Source organism: Tamandua tetradactyla, chromosome 3 (genome assembly GCF_023851605.1).
Source record: "Tamandua tetradactyla isolate mTamTet1 chromosome 3, mTamTet1.pri, whole genome shotgun sequence".
Lineage (NCBI taxonomy): Eukaryota > Metazoa > Chordata > Mammalia > Pilosa > Myrmecophagidae > Tamandua > Tamandua tetradactyla.
The window spans coordinates 46,073,815-46,094,873 of NC_135329.1; the positions used below are offsets into that span (position 1 = coordinate 46,073,815).

The 21,059-nt window shown below is 35.2% G+C and overlaps 1 protein-coding gene across 5 annotated transcripts in view; it reads right to left on the reverse strand.

Moving 5' to 3' along the window:
• MYT1L (myelin transcription factor 1 like) overlaps positions 1 to 21,059 on the reverse strand; it is a 625,705-nt gene that overhangs the window by 116,646 nt on the left and 488,000 nt on the right. For all 5 annotated transcript variants that reach the window (XM_077153065.1, XM_077153068.1, XM_077153066.1 and 2 more), the window contains 4 exons: positions 17,994 to 18,128; positions 13,178 to 13,268; positions 11,289 to 11,396; positions 5,706 to 5,917 (listed from right to left, as the gene is read on the reverse strand). In XM_077153065.1, the coding sequence (XP_077009180.1) occupies positions 5,706 to 5,917; positions 11,289 to 11,396; positions 13,178 to 13,268; positions 17,994 to 18,128 (546 nt within the window). The remainder of the gene's footprint in view (positions 1 to 5,705; positions 5,918 to 11,288; positions 11,397 to 13,177; positions 13,269 to 17,993; positions 18,129 to 21,059) is intronic.

Consider the following 21,059-nt stretch of genomic DNA (forward strand, 5'->3'; position numbering starts at 1 on the left):
AGGACTAGGAAGAAGAGTCAAGACTGGAATCAAGGAAGTCAGGCTTCCTGATCTAGTCTGGTATTTTATCTATTAAAAAATGCTTTCTCTGTGAAAATATTTTATTAAGATGAATCTTTGACAGTATCGCATTTCTTTCTCTTATCTTACTTGATGACTTTACATTATCTTAAAGCTATAACTATTAAAGAAAACAGACATAATGATACAACTACTTTAACAAATGTTTAAATTATAAGCTTCTACTTTTGGATTATGTCAAGTAGGTAAGACTCTTACAGAACTGTAGCAAGTGACTGAACTGCCAATAATTTGATGATGCACCTATGGACACAAATCATTCAAACAATCAGCTACAGCATAATTTTCATTTGTATCCTTTTTACTAAGGGAAAAAAGTCATTTTTTTGTTTTAGTCAAAATCAAAATAAGAGTTTCTATACTTTAACTCTTTCAGGCGACAAAGGCCTTTAGTTTTAATAATTGAAGCTTAGCCATAAAATGTTTATAAAACTGTTAATCTCAGTAATCGTAATTATGACCACTTCTTACCATTTACTCTGGTTCATGACCTATTTCTCCCCTGTTTGGCAGGCATTGCACTGTGACACCAGGGTGGCTATAGGGCTACAGGGCAGCACAGGATGCTTCTCATGAAGGTCCTGCCTTTCTCATCTTTCCTGCCCCAGGGCTGACAGAGCTCCTACTTTATCAGGTTACAATAGTTTAATAGTAATAAAATGTACTTTCCTTTTCTATAGGCAAACAAAGCTATTTCAAATCAAATCATTTTTCAGTCAAGCAGCTGACAAGAATTTGTTAATTTTCTTACAAGTGCTCAGCCTATCACAGGATATTATGAGAAATAGAATCGCTTCTAGTCTAAAGTGCTACAGTTGCACTGGATAACACCAGGAGTCCATTGGATCTTAAAACATATTGAGAAATACCTCCTCAAGTATTTTATCCCCTCTACTGCAGGACAAAGAAAAACCATATGGGATTTGTACTGATTAAGTATGGCTGTATACATAAATTAAAAATAAACCCACCTTCCAACCAAACCAAGTTGTATTAACCTACTATGCTTGTAAGAGTCTTGTTAAATTTGCATGTCTTATTTTCCTGGACGTCCTCATTTCCTGCAAGGAGCACTGCCTTTTGTGTTTTAGCATCTTCTTATAGATAATAGATAAATATGTCCTTACTATCCTGAATTTCTATGAAAACTAGTCAAAGATGGATGCAATCAAGAGAGATGGATCATGAAGCTTTTGCTATGTGGAACATAGGTAATTTTTAGGCCTATTTAATTTAATTCAGACCTCCAAACATTACAATTTGTAAGACTGATTGTGATAGTTTTTACATGGGCTCATATTTATACCTCACCACAAATAAATTGAGAGATGGATGCAAAAACTCATATGTAAAAAAAGAGCTTTCTTCTAAAACTATCCTTGTTAGACATAATCTTTATGTAAATAGCTTACTTAAATGATTTGAACTTATTTCAAATCTAAGTAAGAATTTTGGATTCCAGTGTCTTGCTTAATCAATCAGTAAGCATTCTTTGCTTGGCCACCATGTGCCTGACCTGCATTGGAATTATAGGGTTCAGAAGAACTTCAAGACAAGGCCCTCTCTCCCACCAGGAGCTTACAATCTAATGAGAAGACAAGACATCCATGCATGAAATTAAAGGACAAGACACAGTGCTATACGGTGGGGTATTTATAGAAGAAAGGCATACTGTTCTACACAAACCGTATTTGTAAAGTAAGTGAAGAGAACTGCAGCTGAATGCAGGCTAGAATATTGCAGAGAGGACTTAATGAAGGAGATGTTTCCAATAGATGTGGGAGAGCTCATGGTCAGGTAAAGAGGAGAGCAGTCAATCCCAGAGGTTTGCATGGAGTGAGGAAGGTGTTTGCAGGGGGGAAGGTTCTGTTCCAGAAAGATGAACAAGTGGAAGATGCTGGGAGGGGAATAATAAGGGGAAACACTGCCTAAGGCATTTACAATGAGCTGAGGCTGACCCTGAATAAAGGCTGTAAGATGGAGAGGTTGAATAATCAGAGTGACAGACATTGTGTGTGAGGAGTGAACAAAGAGGAAGTTCAAAGATGCTCAAAAATTGTTAAATTCTAGAAGATCTAGAATTTGGGAATAATCAAAAGGGAGGGAAGTCACTGGGGAGAAGTCTGGGAGTTTAATGTGTTAAAAGAAGCCACGTGTGATATATTGGCAGGAGATACAAGTGGAGATTTCTCAGACCAGTGGTCAACAAGTTCTTTCTGTAAAGGACCAGATATTAAATATTTTAGGCTTTGTGACCCATAAGGTCTTTGTCACAATTACTCCACTCCGGTCTTGAGTGAAATAGCCCTAGATAATGCATAAATGAATGAGAGTGGTACTCCAATAAAATTTTATTTATGGGCACTGAAATTTGAATTTCACATGATTTCCATGTCTCACAGAATGTTATTCTTGTGTTTCTCCCAACTATTAAAAATGTAAAAGCCATTCTTAGCTCACCATAAAAACAGGTTGTGGGGTCGAATTTGACCTGTGTGCTGTGGTTTAAGACTCCTGCTTAGGACAAGGGGACATGGGTTCAAAGCTTAGGTGAGAGGAAGGGGTCAGAGATACAAAATAGAAACTATTAGTTCTTTCTCATCCTTCCCCCTCTTAGTAATTTCTTATGTGTGGGTTTCCATGTCCTACAGAAGAGAGTCCAAAACTCAGTATGGCAAATGATGTGAATGCAATTGGCTCCCCACCAGTCTCCAGCTGCCTCCTGTTCTTCCTTCTCACGTCTTAATCTAGCCACACCAGACCACTGGAAGTTTCCAGGAAACCATGTGTTTCTCTGTCTTTGCACAATTTCTACTCAGATCTCACGATCTAGTTAAAAATTTTCCACTGCAGCAAAGCTTATGCCAAATCCTCCAGGCAGACAGGACTCTTTGCTTCATTCTGTTGTCAGTATGTGTTTCACTATATTGTATTTATTTTGCAATCTCTTCTCTGAAACTTATTATCAAGAAGGAAAGAATAGAAAGATTGATAGATAGATGGTTGATAGCAACTGGTATGGTGTCTGGAACAATGTAGGTGATTTAATAAATGTTTGTTCAGTGTCTTGACTGCAATTGGTATGACCTAAGAGATGGTTTCCAGAGACTAGGGAAATGGGTTCTGCTTTTTCCGTAGCCTGTTCTGCATGTGCATGATGTTTGGCTCCTTCTTCCCCAAGTCTTATCCCCCCCCCCCCCCCCACCACAACAGACTCATTCCATTGTCCTTCTTTAAGACTAATGACTCAATTATTTGGGCGCTGAAGCAAGGCCTTGGGAAAGCATGTGCTTGGAGAGTAACTCCACACTGCACCAACTCTGTAATATCTACCACCTTATGCCAAGGTATAGCAATGGCTCTTCTCAGCTTATATCCCATTGGTAGCTTTGACCCAGCCAATCCCATTCTTTAGTTGACAGTTTCCTTGATGATTTAAAAATTTTTAGATAAATCTAGTGGAATAGAGTTTGTGGTCTATTTTCTCCTCAATACATTTGGTAAAAGGCTGTTTCTTTTTCCTTTCAGTTTCCTGAAGACCTGAGGTCTTCTTTCTGTATTATCAATGATTCTTCTTTCCTGGTGGCTCAGATGAAGAACATGGCTCTACCTAAGTTTCTGACAAGAGGTATTTTGCTAGGATACATGAAAATTAATAATGATAATGAACATATATTAATTCAGCTCTTTATAGTTGACCAAATGCAACCATACACACCATTTAACAAATTTTCACAACCACCCTATCATACTCCTGCTTTAGTCTGGAGGAAACTAAAGCACAGAAAGGTTAATTTGTTTAACATCATACACCTCATAAATGGTAGAACTGCTAATAGAACCTAGTGGGTTTGACTTCTGGCCCACTAAACTGTATTGTGACCATGAAAATGTGATCACAACTTTACCCAGAAGTTTCCTTTTATTATAAGATTAGAGTCTAGTTTTAAAAAATTAAAATGAAGATAAAATCTATAAAAAGAAATGAGGCCATATAGAAAAAAAACAGATGTGTAAAACTAACATCTAATGAAAGTATTCATTGAATTACTATAAATATCAATTAATTGGAAGTCAAATATGCAAAATCCTCAGATATGTGGATCTAATTTCTTTCAATCCTTCATTTGTAATTGAATACATTAAATTACAACAAAACCTGAAATTAGAAAGTTATAATTACAAAATAAACAACTAAATAAAACAGAAAAAAATTCTTCTGTTATATCCTATAGCTACTCCTTTATTCTACTTTCATCTATGTTCCTATTTATCTAGTTTTGATAACACACAAGGATAATTAATATATGATATGTAAAAGAAATACTAGATTTTATTCACTATACAATAATTAATTGTGACTAGGGCAAGAATAAAAACATAGTTGAAAAAGATGTATAGCAACTAGTAGTGAATTGAAAAAAAGTTTTCACAACTCCCCAAGCATTCAATTAAAATGATATTTTTTCTGTCCTGTAATTTTAGTCAAATATATTTTTCAAAGAGGAGCTCAAAAATCCTTAAAACCTTATCTCCTTCCCTCTGAGATTAAGCTTTTTACATCATCAAAACTTTTACACTCCAAGTCCCAATTCATAAAATTTGCCAACTAAATATATGTATCTTGGAATCTAAAGCAGAAATGTGGTTAGGCAAAAAAAAAGTAAATTCAAAGAAATACAGTCTTACCCTCTAATGTTAAACTACTTACTAAATAGGCTCTATAATGAAATGGTAATTCGTTTACACCATTGATAGCTGGCTCAGATAAGAAAGAGTGAGAAAAAAACCAAAAACAAATACTTATTCTTTCCTGTGAATCCCAGAGTAATTTGTTTCATCACTTCTGTTTTGGTGGTATACTATTGTAGCTATGAGGGCAGCAAGTAACAAAGTTATGCCATAACCTGGCAGCCATGCTAAAACTTTCCTTTTCATCCTTCTCTATTCTCAGACAGAGAAATAGCACAGGATCCTTGAATTGCTATAAAGAGAATACGTAAATCAGCAGTTGTCAACCCTTGACTGCACATTAGAATCAGTGGTAAGCTTTTAAAAATGTCACTGCACAGGGAATACCCTTAGCTATTCGGACTTAATTGGTGTGGGGTGCAGCCTGAATATCAGAATTTGAAAAAATCTCCCCGGATGAATCTAATGTGCATCCAAGGTTGAGAACACTGTGGCAATGTAAAGCTTCTTCAAAAAGCCAAGAACTCAGGGGTTCTAATACTGGCTCTCCTTAAATTATCTCTCTGTGACCATTTATTTAAAAATAGATTATTAATCTAATGGCACTGCCTTAACCAATACCATGGAAACCTGTGAATCAATGACGACTCCATAGCCACACACTGCAAGCTGCAGAAATGTGTTTCTTTGAAAGTATTGAGGGAAGAATATCTTCCTCCATCCCCTATGCAACCCAGGTTCTCATTAACCCGTACTTGTGTGAACCTGGGAAGCTCTAAGCATATGATGCCATGGTGTGAATGTGGTTTTCTTTTGGTACCCATCAAGTGACCACAAAGTGCCCGCCTTATTTTGTAGGAAATGGCTATACACAACAACAACATTATTAAAGGCAAATGTGTCTCTCATGTATAAGAGTGTGCACCTCCTACCATCATATCCTTTGGGGGATATATCCCTGGTTTGCACCTTGGGAGCTATGGCTCGCTTGCCATAAGTATGGTTGTCGTAACTGTTGTACTCAAATGAAGTCTTGGAATATTTCTCAAGCTCCTTGGCCAAGTTGGAACGAGGAGTGGTTGTGGGGACATTGTTTCTGTAGCCATATTGAGGAATCTCTAGTTGCTTTACAAAGCACATTGGCCTGTAAGTAAAACAAAACAACAAACAAATGGTTTGCTTTATTGCAGCCATGTATTAGATATGACTAGAATTAAAATAAGAACATCTTATTTCTTAATTGCATTAAGGAAGCAGAACCTTTCACTAAAATCATAATTGAATTTTCCTGGGAAAAGACAAAATACGTTTTAATTATATAGCACTAAATAAGTTATCTATCCAAAAGATAATTAAAAGGACAAAATTAAAATATTAAGAGTTTTTTTCTTTCTTTCTCTTTTCTTTTTTTTTTAAGAGGTCTGGTATGTGTGATGAAGAGATGAGATATTAAAATGGTCAAATAACTTCACATCCATGGATTTTCTTTTACAGTATCTATAAACAATTGTAGAAGTTACACAAAAATAAAGATAGGTAATAGAAAATTTCCCTTTAAAATAAGAAGAAATGAAAGAAAGACTCACAGGAACATAGAATGAGACAAAACGAGATAAAAATTTATCTAACTGGACAATAGAATGGATTATATGATATGTTTTGACAAATACTAGCACACATTTTCAACATTTTTACCTAGTTAGTATATTTTTCTAACCGCTGGAATAAAATATTCAAATGGAGGAGGACTCAAATATTTCTTATTCATTCATTCATATTCTATTTTGTTTTGTGGGTGTATGTCTGTGAGTATGTATGCATGCCTGTACATAGGCATGTATATTTCATAGGTAGAATTTTTAATCTTTTCATTTGAAATAATTTTACACTCATAGAAAACTTGCAAAAGTAGCCCAGTTCCCATAGACTGTTCACCCAGCTTCCCTTAATGTTAACATATTGTATAACCACAGTACAATGATAAAAATCAGGAAATTAAGAATAGTAAAATATTATTAACAAAACTATCTATTTGGATATCACCATTTTTTCCCATGAAAGGCTTTTTTTCTTTCTCTTCCAGGATCCATTCCAGGATCCATGATGCATTTAATTGTCATGTCTCCTTATTCTCTTCCAATCCATGACTGTTCATCAGTCATTCTTTGTTTTTCATAACATTGACAATACTGAACAATACTGGCAAGTTATATTGTAGAATAGATGAAAATATATGTTGAAACATACAATTTTATAGTCTATTAATCCATTTCCTTATACTTTTTTCAAGGTAAGATATTTATTAAAAGAATACAAATATTTTCACATAAGCACCATCTTTTACACATTACAGCCAGAACAAAATACTGGATTTTAAGGTCAGAAAGTTTTCTGATGATCTTTTATCATTTCTAAATTATACAAAATGTGTTAAAATAAAGACCTACAAAAGGCTAATGCTTTAGTTGGGAAAGTGAATGGTAGTGAATTTATGCATTAGTGTCAGTTTGCTGCCAATTTGTGAAACATAATCATTTTTTTAGTTAGATCCCACTTCTTGATTTCTAGTATCAGATCTGCAAATATTGCCTATACCTCAAACACAAGTGTGAAATTTTAGCAGATTAATGAAATTAGGATACTGGCTGGTACAAATGTCTACTGTGGAGCTTGTAAACATTCTTTGACAACAGATGTGTAAATGATATCTTGCTTTGTTATCCCTGTGGGATGGTAAGGTAAGTAGTTTTAGTCTTTTTTTTTTTTTTAACTTATTTTCCACAAGCATTGTTGGAGTGTGAAATAAATATGCTTTCATTTGGAACATCTCTCTTTCTAAAGGTTGTGCATATATGTACACTCAGAAGATCTACACTCACTTTGGGGATTGAAACATAAAAATAATGTCGTGGGCGGGTCACAGTGGCTCAGCAGGTAAGAGTGCTTGCCTGCCATGCCGGAGGACCCAGGTTCGTTTCCTGGTGCCTGCCCATGTAAAAAAAAAATAAAAATAAAAATAATGTCGTACTTTATATGATTGTGAAAGTAATACGTGTTCATTGAAAAATATTTGGAAGCTACAAAAAGTATTAAAATATTACATAGTTCTCTCTGAGATAAAATTTTTAGAGTTTGGTGTATTTCTACTGGTTTATTGCATTTAAATGACATTTTTTCATCTAAATGAAATTTATTCACTTAGAATCTTACACTTTTACCTATTCTATAATTAATTTTACGAGGTGCTTAATTTTCCTTCCTGTTGTTTACATTTTAAAAGTAGTTAATGGCTGAATGATATTAAAATCAATTATACCACAATTATTTAGTTATGTTCAACTTTTAGACTGCCTTCTGTTTATTTATTTATTTATTTGCTATAACATATTATAGTCTAATAAGCATTATTGCATATAAGTGTTTTTCCCTCTGGTTATTTCCTAAATTTAGATTGGTAGCTCCAAAATTTTAATAACTGGATTTTTAGAAAAGGAAAGTGTTAGCTTTTTTATGTTGCTTAAGAGCATATCTATGCTACTTTTATAGTGTCTTAGTTAATAGATTAGTGTACAATTTATTTACCAGTTCACCAACCCATATATTTTGATTTCATTAATTTAATATACTAATCTCATCAAATTAACAAAATAATACAACAATTATTTGAATGTCTATTATTTTTGAGGCATTTTTCAGGCACTGGGAGAAGGGGATGATACATGAGGAAAATCCTAGGGCAAGCCTTTAGAGATCATGTGGAATGTAATATGTTAACAGACTCAAATTGCTATCAGATTTCTGGGGAAGAAGTAACCTCAGACTATGGGATCCAGGTAAGTTTTAATGGAGAAGGCAGTTAAGATTCAGGGTGGGGCTGAGAATGCATTCCAGGAAAAGAAATTTCCAACTCTAACGGTGAGGCCAGAAAATTAAGAGCATCTTTGGGGAATAGCAAGGAATATGGGAGTTTGTAGCCATATTAGTAATTTATCCATATATCTACTAAGGAAAGTCAAAGAATTTAGGGTGTGAGAGAAGCATACTCCCCAAACTGTGATTAAAGAGAGAGAAGACTGGAGATAGAAGCGCTAGCTAGAAGGCAGTAATTCAATGACAAAACGGAGGCTGCAATGGAGGCCTGGGAAACGGGGTGGTGAGAATAAGATTACAAAATTGAACAATATTGAAAGCATTTACTTAATTCACAGGCTCCTACTGGAAAACTTATTTAAAGACAGTTTTAAAAAATCTTAAGCTGTTAAAAGATTGTATGTTTAAAATTTTGCCTTCTTCTTTCTTTCTTGTCTCTTTTCTTATCCTGTTGAATGAGTACCAGCTGTGTACTGGACACTGTGGGGAATACAATTATGACTAAGATAGAGACCTTGTCCTCAAGGCATTCACAGGCCAGGAAATCAGTGCAAGAGATGAGAATCTTCTGAAATTGGACAACAAATGAGAGTCTTAGAGGCAATGCCAATATGTTAGCTCAGTAGTGAGGCTCCACCTCCTAAAGCCAGAGGCTGTTATAGGACAGTTAGTCAATACTGCCTGAGTTGGCCCCCTGGAGTCCTCCCCAAACAGCTGGAGTAAGTTCATTTTCTTTTTACTAAAGGTCCTATCCCACTCTACTCCCCATGCCCAGGAGGAAATCGTAGATACACAAATTTTGGTTCATGGCCTTCTGATTTGTTGTCATTCCATGTAGTTTTACCTCACATCAACCCAAAGAAAGGGTTCTTTAAGTTATAATGCTAAAGAGTCAATATAAAAGGCTGCTGATTTTAGGCTTTCAAATTAAAATACAGACTTTTGTGTGACCAAGGTGATATTTACAATTAAATATATTTCTTATCAGTCTTAAGCTGACATATGAGAAGTGGAGCTTCTCATTTAAACACATGCTAAATACTGACCCGTGGAAATAGAACTATACTTACATCTGCAGTGCTGGGCACCTCTGGTGAGTTTTCAAAGAAGGGTGCTGAGCATAGGATTCTTTTGAGCTTTCTGGGGATTTGGCTAAAGTTGGCAGAGGAAAATTAATTCTTGTCTACGATTTTCTAAAATTCCCTTTGGTTTATAATTATTCCTTCTCAGGGGTACATATCCCTGAGGGCTCTGAAGTAGGGGGTAGATTCTCATAGAGGCTCAGACAGTAACTAACAGGAGGATGGGGAGAGGAGGAGCTTAGGCCAGTGGTATCACTTATTTATATTCAGTCTTTTCTAAAAAATGTGTGAGTACAGTGATGGAAAAACTGCAATGAATCAGGTACACTGGGAGTATTTTAAATTGGTAACCCATACAGAAAAATCTAGAAGTCCATATACCAAAATTAAAATGGAGGGATTACCTTTGAATGTTAGCATCATAGATGGTTTTTATTTTCTTTTTTTTACATATTTAAGTATTTTACATTTTCTATAAAATTTTAACTTTTCTATTGAGGGAGAAAAGGGAGTTTAATTACTGAGATAAAACCCTTTATGAAAGCTGTGAAACAATATACCGCAAGGACCAAAGAGATATTCCTACCTTTTGCCCAGAGATTTTCACTTAGTGATTCATCTGAAAGAAATATTTTAACAGAAGCAAGATACTATATAAACAAAAATGCTTATTATTGCTCTCTTTTTAATAGCAAAGGTTGCAAACAACTTAAATGCCTCAGCATTTGAAAGCATGTTGCTGGTATGATATTAAGTAAAAAGAATCTACAATGGTTGGCATGATTTTTACATGGACAAGGATTTGAGGAATATGCGACAATGAAAGGATATAAGGGTTTATAAGGGTTAGGGGAGAAGGGATTTCTTCCTCTACCTCCTTGCTCCATTAATCATCCTTCTGTAAATGCAAAAATTAAAAAAAAAAAACAGTGGGTTGAACTCAGGTCCTTTCTTGTTTTAACACTCAGTGATTTCAGGTAAGTCATTTAACCTCTCCGCACTTCAGGTTTTCTTGCTTGTCAAGTAGGGATAATGACGCCTACTCTTGCCTACCTCTCAGGGGTGTGTGAGGGTAAAAGCAGATGATAGCTCTGAAGGCTTTTTATACATAAAAGTTCCATACAAATGGAAGGCGGTATTACCATCACTATTACATTTTCAAGAATATTGGCATCATCTTGTAGGTTGACATTATGCCTATACATCCAAATTAAGATAAAATTAATTTGGGCATATCCTTAATTTTTTAAAGCTTCCTCTCCACCCCCCTACTCATGAAGTATGAGAGTCAGAAAGAAAACCAGAAATAATTCTATCATTTGAAAAATTATACTGAGTAAACTAAGACCCAGGAGGTGAAGTAACTTACTCATCCTTACACAGCCACTTAGTGTCTGAGCTGGGGGTGGGACCCAAGTCTCTGACTCCTAACAACCACCCTTTATTCCTGTCACCAAGTAAGAAAATCAGCCTTATCTACTGTCCAAAGCATGTTGACATCATTTTTTATTTGTTTTAGATGAACTCTCATGAAAAATGATACATTTCATGTTTGGAAAATACCTTAGGACTCGGTCTGATGCCTGATTGGATTTTGATACATCACAGCTCTGGTGTTTTTCTTGAGCCTTTGCCAGTTTCTCTGCTGCAGCAATAGGGCATCCAGAGAGGCTGCAATTACAGAAAAGGAATTTAATTGTCTTGTCTCAAATAGTTTCACAACACACTGATCCAATTACTACCTTCTACCTTCTCTCCGTTAGTCAGCATAACAAGACTCCAAGGGGATGGGCGAGATGGGGAGTGGGGGAGTTTCTTAAACCTGTCACAGGCATTCCTTATAAAATAAATTTGGAGAGGGAGGTTTATTAATTTTTTTTTTGGCACTAAAATAATGTTTCTAGTTTGTATGCTTTCCTTTTGGGTTCCAGCAGACAATGCTGGTGCCAAGGCCAGGTATAAAGTATACTAAATCCTCTTGCATTGCAGTAAGACAAATTCCTTGTCATTCAAGAGAACATGAGCTAGTTAATGTTTTCCATTTAGTGATGTTCAACATTTTTGGAGATGAGACTAGAACAGCATTTGTAGGATGAATTTTTAAGAGGCCCCAAGAAGGGCAATTAAATAATTGGGACCAGAAGATGGAGCTCTAAGCTGATTCTCTGAAAATTATTGCCTGATAGAGCTTTTGTTTGTCTGTTTGACTTTAATGTTTTGTGTTCACCACAGGAAGAGAATCAGATGTGGAGAAGAAATCAGAATAATCCCTAGAATGACAATAAAATGTTTTTTGAAACTAAATATTTTGGGTTTGGTCTATATGGAAAAGCCTACAGACTGACTGAGTTTATCGTTCATCTAACTTCGGTGTCTGCGGTACCTGTATCTATTTATAGATACATCTACACATGTGTACAGACACTCTGTGTAAATGTAGTCTCAAAAATATATGAGTGTGCTAAGGTTTGATGAAAGAACTGATACTGTAAACTTTACACTGAAGAGCACTTAACACAAACCTTACACTATGCCAATTATTTACCATTTCTTCCTTCTGTAGATTAAGCACAGGAAACTTTTTCAGGGGTACAAAGTGGTGATTTGTTTCATTATAAATTTAACACAAGTAACCAAATTTGTCAATGAGAAAAACAAAAATTAAGGCAAAGTGAAACAACAATTTCCTCTATTCAGATAAAATTTTACTTGAGATGGTGAAATTAAAATATAAACTGTAAGACAAAATTTTAGTAGAATCACTTTTTGGCTACTGAAAAAAGGTATCTGATGTGAACTGAATATTATAGGCAACTTAATAATTCTTATAAAGTGTGACTGGGACAGATAAAGAGAACCAGAATTTGTCAAGAAAAAAACTATGATTTTGAACCTGCTTATTTTTAGCAGTCAGGGAAAGTCTATGTACATGGCATGCAGTTATCCAAAATGCTCCCCTAACCAGCTCTTCTGGACTTCTACTAGTATTGTGATGATGTCTTTACTGATGACCTGGAGTTCCAGCACAATCATAGTAAATTACATGCTATACCATTTGACAGTATTGTAATACCTAGCACTGTATCCGTGTTGGATAACTGAAGCTTTACTGCATTGTGCCTAGTTTTGTAAAATGGTCATTGATTTCACTTTAGATATTATAATAATCATGGCCACCTTCTAGGGGACTGTTATTCCACCATGAGAAAGTGAGTGAGACAACTAGAAAAATTCAATCTGCAAAAAAAAAGTAATCTAAGAATTTGTCTTTCCTGTGCAATATATGACAAGAGTCTTCATTCTTTAAAAATGATACAATGAGGACCATCTGTCTCCTCAGGCCTGAAAGAGAGGTGCACATGAAAGAAGGCTCCCTCAGAAGGGTTTGCCAGAGATGCCGCTGTTGGGAGCTGCTTTCCCTCCAGCATAGCGTCCAGTGGTGCTTTGCTTACCTTCTGTGAGAGTTCCTGTTGCTATTTACATGCCCTCGCCCTGTGCAGCCTGGAGTAGGACACTTGAGAACATTTTCATGCATGGCAAGAACTTGACAAGGAGAGGCAAAGAAAACAGCCCAGTATTAAAACATAGAAATGGTCAGAATACAAGAATATGTAATCATTTTACAAAGGCTGTGTTAGTTTTCAATGGACAGTCCTACGAGCGTTTGTAATGGGCATCATCAGGAAAACACAGGTAGGAACAAAAGAAGGTTTGTTTTCCCTTATTCGATTGGCATGCAAAGCAGGGTGTGCAAGAAGAGGATAGTTATAGAGGTTAGGAATGTAATAATTAAATAGTTTCAGATGGGATAGTGAAGCAAGGGGGTCCCAATATATTTCCATATATAAGTACTGAATATAACATGTAACAACACGTAGCTTGGTAATTTAAAGTACATGCCTATTCTTTGGACACACACAGTGTTATGAAAGCATGGTGGTCACAGGTGAATAGAAAATGCTAAACCTTATTTTTAAATAAAGTGAATTAAATAATTACTTTTCCTTTAGGGCTTAAGTACTTTATTACCCTTTAAATAGACTGCATATGAATAGTAAACACTATGCATTTTATCATGTGAGATTAAACAAGTGGGAAAAGCAGCATGGACATTTTCTCATTTATCATATGAAGTTGATAACCAGCCTGCTGTTAGCAGAGAACTGTTTAAACATTCCCAGCAATGAAAACGGACCTGTACTTATTACCCTCCCTCTTTTGAACACTTAGTGGACACTTCACTACCTTGAATTGTGTGAAATGGCTAGTGGGGGCTACAAGTGTGGGTCATGAGAACTGACTCACTTCAGCAAGATGTTTTGCTCATCTGAACTGTTTGCAAACCCCAGAAAAAAGAGTAGCAGGAATACCTGTAGGAGTTTTCCCTGCCAGTAAGGTTTACCTAATGGCATATAGAAGCTATATCAAAAGAGTCTGCCCCAAATAATTACGTAATTGTATTTTCTAAATTTTTTTCCTTCTCAAGACTAAGCTATGTCCCTAAAATTTGGAGATCGCATTGGGCATTGCAACATATTTCCACACGGTATTGTTATTTTTTGAGTCCATGACTAATCTCCTTACTACTGTGTAAGTTTCTAAAAAAGAGTCCATTTTAAATTTCTCTTTATAGCTCCTGCCTAGTCCTTAGATATGGTGGATGTCCAATAAAAGTGATTAAGAATTAGAGTTGACTTTTGATTCATGTTGGGTTTGGGAACATGACTGGAACAGGTTCATAGGTGGCCTCCTTTCTGTGGGAATCTAGCACGTTCCCTACCTCTTTACTCTCCTGTCTCTTCCTTTTCTAAGCAAACTCTTCTGCCTGTGTTCTCATCTGTCCTCTTCCAATTCTTCCAAGACCTTCACTTACTACATGTTTAATTAAATTTTTTTTTTAGTATTTTCCTATACCTTGTTTTAAATACTTTCTTAAACATAGCTTCCCTTTCAATGTTAATAAAATTATCTCTCTTTTCTTTGGTGCTAAACTTTTCAAATATAAAAATTTCCTGGAGAGAGCAAACACCTTGCATGTTTGCCTATGGTATGGATCTCAAATGGATCATGTCTCTCTCCTGCCAAGGGGAGACATGGGCTCCTAGCGAACATCATCAACTGGAATTCACACTTGAGATGAAAGCTATTTGCTATCTTTAGTTTGCACCCTTTGCCTCTATTTCCCAATCCCACAAGTATTTTTCAAACTTCTGCATTCTGGATAGTTCTTGTCATTCACTATTCTTTTAACATTTTTCTCTTACATGTCAATAGTAGTCTTTTAATCAGTAAATCCAATGACATCTTTAATATTTATCTTTTGGATTTCTTTGAAACCCCAGGCATCTCCATGTGTGGAACTTGGTCAGACATACTATTCTCTCCTCGTTATCTCTGTTTCCCCTCTGACTTATTTGCTGCCTTCTCTTACCTCGCCAGCTTCTCTTTCTTCATTTCACCTTTCTATATATTTATATCTAAATGTTTCATCTTGTGGTTTCTCCTTTACTCTCACTTTATACCTTCTTTCTGGACAATTTTAATCTCTGTTCTTGCTGACGTTGCTAAAAGGAGGCTATCTGGATAGATACCTCTGTAGTAAACTTTTTTCATATTTCCAAAATAGTTTTCCTAAATGCCTGCTAGGAATATCATACTGCACTTTAAATTCCAGTGGAAAAAGTCCAAAGCCATTATTTTCCTTATTAAATGTGATTCTATCTTTCAATTCCCTATATATATATTAATGATATTTCATCCATACTAGTTATTGAGGCCAGAGTCTTGGGAGTCACCTAAATTTCCCTCCCTTTCTCTTGCCTCTCACTTACAACAGTCTTCAAGCCCAGCCAGCCTTGTCTCTGGAATTTTCTTGAACCTGTCCCAGAGTTTTCGTTCCCGCTGTCACTGCCTTTTTTTGGGCCCTTATCTCTTGTGTGGACTATTATAATGACCTTTATAAAATGTCTTGGATTCATTCTCTCTCACATAAAACCAGCTAAAGCATTACCTCAATGTAGTCTTATGGATTCTTCCAGAAATTATCAGTCCCTGATTTCTCATTTAAGCTTTAACAGGATGCTGTAAAGTCTCTATTATGCAATTATATTCTGCCCGTGCTCATTTCTCTTTTCTCCACTAGGCTGTGAGCTCATTGAGGACCAGAATTGTGCCCTCTGTGGAGCTCTCACACTGTATTACAAACTGAAGGTACATACTACTTTATTGAATTAAATTCAACAGAAATAATGATTAGGTGAAGCTGGACTAGAGAAAACTAAGAAAAAATCAAAATGCTCCCTATGGAATTCTTTAAATTTCTGTCTACATTTTAATGATATTATAAAGAACGGTATATATGAGCAAATATTTAGAAATGATTCTCTATAGAGACTCGGGAATGGTTTGTAAGACTGGTGTCAGAGCTGAGTTCCTACTTATTTATGGGCTAATGTTACAAGATGACATGCTCTGACCCCAGAGGATGCATGAATATGTCTAATATCCAACTTGTTAGAACACAGTCCATATTTTCTACTACATATTTCCACATATTTATTCATTTTCTGTGAAAATCGGGAGATGGTAGACTTTCTTAAATATTCTACTTTGAAGGGGAAAATGCATGCCTTAAAGAAAAAAAATTGTTGAAAGAAGCTCTTTCTTCTTAAGACATCAGAGCTTGCTCCAAATGCCTTATTTTGCAGCTAAAGAAAGTGACAAACAGAGAACTTGTAACATGCCTAATATCACGAAGCTCATTAGGAGTGAAATTGGAATACCAAACCCAGGCTCAGTGGAAATAGGCAGGCTTGAGCTCTGAACTCTGCTATTTACTTAGGCAAGTTTGTACCTGCTCAGATTAATATTTTAAAATATTGAGCATCTTCAATATTATGCCAGGATCCCTGGAAAAGAGAAGGACAATGGAGTCTGTGATTCTCATTTTCCTCTCTGAAAAACAGGAATAAGACTACCCTGCAGGGTTTCTGTAGGGGATTCAATGAGTTAGTGTATGCTGAGTGCCAGCCCAGCACCTGGCACAGAGTGTATGCTGAGTAAACAGAAGCTAGTGTTAAACCATGCCATCTTCCTGTTCATGTAACACACGGGATCATGTCCATTCACTTCACAATAGCTCTCCAAGTTTATGAACAAGACATTTACAAAAAACATATATATTTATTATTTTCATAGCCATTTGAAAACCTGGAGTTACAATATTTTCTAAAATATCTCATCTGAAAATGTTCAGCTATACTTGGTTTCTAAGCCTCAAATATTAACATTTTTTCTTTGACCTTTCAGATTTACTTCTCAAATATTTCAGAGTTACCTAGTTTAATGGGACAATCCTCAAAGGTCAACTAGTCATCTCTATGCTTCTCTAGAAACTGTCTTAGATAACGAGGAAAATGCTTAACATACCTTAGACTCAAACTCAGGGTCTTAAATTCATAAAATCATTTCTGAAAATGCGCCTTTTCCATAAGCAATCAATTATAATTGGTTTAAATAGTTGTTATACTTTATATGAAGAGCAAAAAATAAAAAAAGGTATACATCTTTTTCAGAACTAAAATAAACTTTAAAAAAATTTATTCCATATTACCAGAACCTAATTAGAAAGAGCATATAAGATTAAACCCCACATGATTTAAACCTTCTTATTTAAAATCTTACAGTGTAGAAATATTGGGACAACTATACCATGAAACAGACTTTACAAGTAAAATGCAATAAAATATTTTACAAAACTATTGATTCAGATGATATAGAGACGTCCAGATGATTGAGCAAGAGGACTCTAAAACCTTTTTCCTCAGGGATTCATAGCAGTTTAGTGCTGGAAGGGACGCCTTAGAGATTATCTAATTCAGTTCTATACTTTTTTAGAAGAGAACTAGAGAAGTGACTTGTGTCAGGTCACAGAGCAGGTAAGAACTGAAACTGAGACTAGAACTCAGGACTTGCTACAAGGGAACCACATTGCAGGAAGATACACTTCGTGGTGAGCTACTAGATTAGGGTTAATCTAGCAGGCAAATGGTACCAAGAAAAACACTGCATGCTGGAGGAGAAGGGTAAGATTACTCTGGCCCATTGATAAATCATCTAATCCTCGCTGAATTGCTCATCAAGATAGGTAGGGCTCTAGCTAAATAATGTTGCACTGAGCCATAAGATAGAAATGACAAAAGGTAAGAGGGATGATATAAACAGATTTATAGATGTTTGTATTCCCAAGGGAAAGTAACATGGACTTACTTTCTGGAGGGACCCTATCTTTGTGCGGGCATCCGGATAAACTGCGATGATGAGGATAAAGCCCAGTTACGTGGCCAGTTCCATCACACCCAGGGGTTGGACACTTGCTCTCTTTCTTTTCTGTTCTTGAGGGATCTAAAAGCGACAACAGGTGTCAAGAGAATGAAATTTTACCAATTGAAGACAAATGTGATTATATAACAATCTGAAGAAACCTTTACTAAATAAAGAAATAAAGCAGGTGTCAGGGGAATAGGCTGTGAAATCAGACTTTTGCTTAGGAAGTTCTCTGATTTTGGGTGATTTTTTTTTTTGACCTCGTACAGTGTAATCATGGTCATAAATTATTTTCGTTTCGCTCTGAAGAAAAAAGAATATCCCTAACCTTAACTCTTGATTAATTATTTTCCCGTGTGTTACATGATAAGCTGTGTGCTCAAAGAAATCAACATAAACAGTGATGAGCCAGTGACCTTCTTAGAGAACTTTATACTGTTACCACTCATTAATTTCTCTGTGAAATTCAACCAGAGAGTATAATGACATTCAAAAACTCTAGCTGAATTTCTTTCTCATTGAGTGCTCTGATTGTAAACACTGTAAGTTACAATTTTTTTTCTGGCATTGAAGTTTACTCTCTCGAGGTTAAGCAACACTGTTCTTGAGCATACCAATTCAGCGCTTTTCTGACCAATAAACTGAACTCTCAGAAGGCACTGTAAGCAAATGACCAAAATGGTGGAAATCCCACCTGAGAGAGATGATGGGCAATCAAAAATGTTTCAGAAGCCGCTGGAGCAATCATTTGTTTTGATTTCTTCATCTGTACTCGGAAACCAGAGGAAGGCTTTTTATAATGCTGTGCATGCATACACAAAATTAAGAGGTAATGGTTTTTTATAGCCCTGTTGGCTTCTTTGCAATACCAGTCAATGGAAGGATTAGAGCAGAAGTTTTGTCAAAAATTTAATGCCAGATGCCAGAAATGTAATGATATTGCTAATAAAATTATTTCTACACCCAGAATTGATCACAATTCATAAACATGCAGTATAATTCCAAAAAAATATTTCTAAGACAAAGCTCAGATAAAATAGTAAATATAAGTGTGAGAAACACTATATTTTAAGCCAGTTTTTGAAAACCAGTTGCTAAGGTCACCAATAGTTAGTCCTTAGTATGGTAACTAAGATTTGGTCCAGAAAATGTTATAGTTAAAATTTCTTTAGGAACTCTACTACGATTGCTAGAAAATATATGTTTTACTTTTAGTTAAGAATTCACTTCATATCAAGAAACAGTTTGGTTTAAAATTTCCTGTACTCCTACAGACTTTCTTTTTAAGTCATTTATCGTAATTCGAAACAGACAAAGGACTCACAGAAATATATAAATGCTCTCATGCTCATTCCCCTCCTTATTTATTATTTTTTTCAAAACTACCAATTTATTCTGCTTAATGTGACTTTCACGTGCTGGAATATTTTAAATTGGTTCTGGTGTTGAAGAAAATATCCTTTATAAAACTGTCATCTATTTGTTTGCCATTATTTAGGGATAATAACCTCTGAGAACAAGTCTAAAACTATGTTATGGTGACTTTGAATATAAAAAGCTATTGAAGTTTCTCTTATGCATACAAACTTAAAGGCTACTATTTTATTGCCTTTTGAATTATTTCAAAATACTATTGATATAATTTAATTAATGTAAATATAAAACAGTAATGGCACAATAACAGTTTCAAAGGACAATACTGATGATTTAAAATCATGAGCTATAAATAAGAGATTTGCAGCTCAATATGAAAGACTTTTAAAGGTAAGAAAAGTAAATTATAACTAACTTGAATAATTAAATAATTTTCACCAGGACCTTATGGTTTCCCAGCAAAATATATTGTTTCAAAGATTTCGTAAGTGTTTTGAAATTAAGTTCAGATTTGTATAAGAAAAATAGAGTTCAAGAGTATTTTATTTTTTTGGAAAGACAACAAGGGTATAATCTCCTCTCGATGTATGGAATCTACCTAAGGTAGGATATGCTGTTTACCTTCACTTTACCTCCCCTTGATTTATTTGTATTCCCAATTCATTTTGAAAGCAAACATAAGCAAATAATAATAACAAAAAAACAGAACAACAAGTTAGCAAACAGACCAACAAGTTAACAAAAACCTTTCAACAACTTACAGAAAAAAAAATTGTGTGTTGAATTTAGCTTGCTCCCCCTTCCTTCTTTTAAAAAATGGACAATTGAAAAGGATAAAGATAGAGGAATTACAGTATTAACTGTTTTCATTTTAGCTCAAGATTGTGGAAATGTTATTTATTCATAATTTCAAATCAGTCTGAGAAGATTGTGTGTGAATGAGAATTGGTTTGCATGTCCTCTCCATCTTCAATAAAATAACAGAATTCTTGGAAATAGAGACTGTTGCTATGCCATGTTATCATAGGAATTGCTCCTTAGCTGTGCTGGTAAAATTTTATTAACACATAACTTAAAAAGAACAAAAATGGGTATTAATCTCTTTGCCCCATCACAATTGTAAGAGTAACTTCGGGTACTTTAGTGGTCTTCTGTGGTTTTGTTTATTTGGTTCTGAATACAACTGTAGACATCTTTAAAAGAGACTTGGAAGCAATGTGTAAAACCTTTTGATACAAAACTGAAATGAACTTTGGTCAGAGAAAGAAGATCAGGAAAAACTGGGGTGGCAGAAAGTCCAAATCCCCAACTCTTCACCCCAATTTTAAGGAATATACACATTTCAGTTATGACTCTTCATTTGCAACCTTGGCCCCATTTATTTAAGGGAAGCAAGCTGTCTGAATTCCATTTCTTGTGGGAAAAAAAATGAGTCAAAATCTGCATAAAGTCACTGAGTTTAAAGGGAAACCAAAGAAACCACAGAAATCAAAGAAACTACAGCAACGTAGAATATGCACTGCCAGATCAGAACACATGTTCATGTAATATATCACTGCATTTCTCAAAGCCAAAAGTCCATTGTAAAAGCCACTCTACAGAATTCTAAAACATACTCTTAAAATACACTTGTTC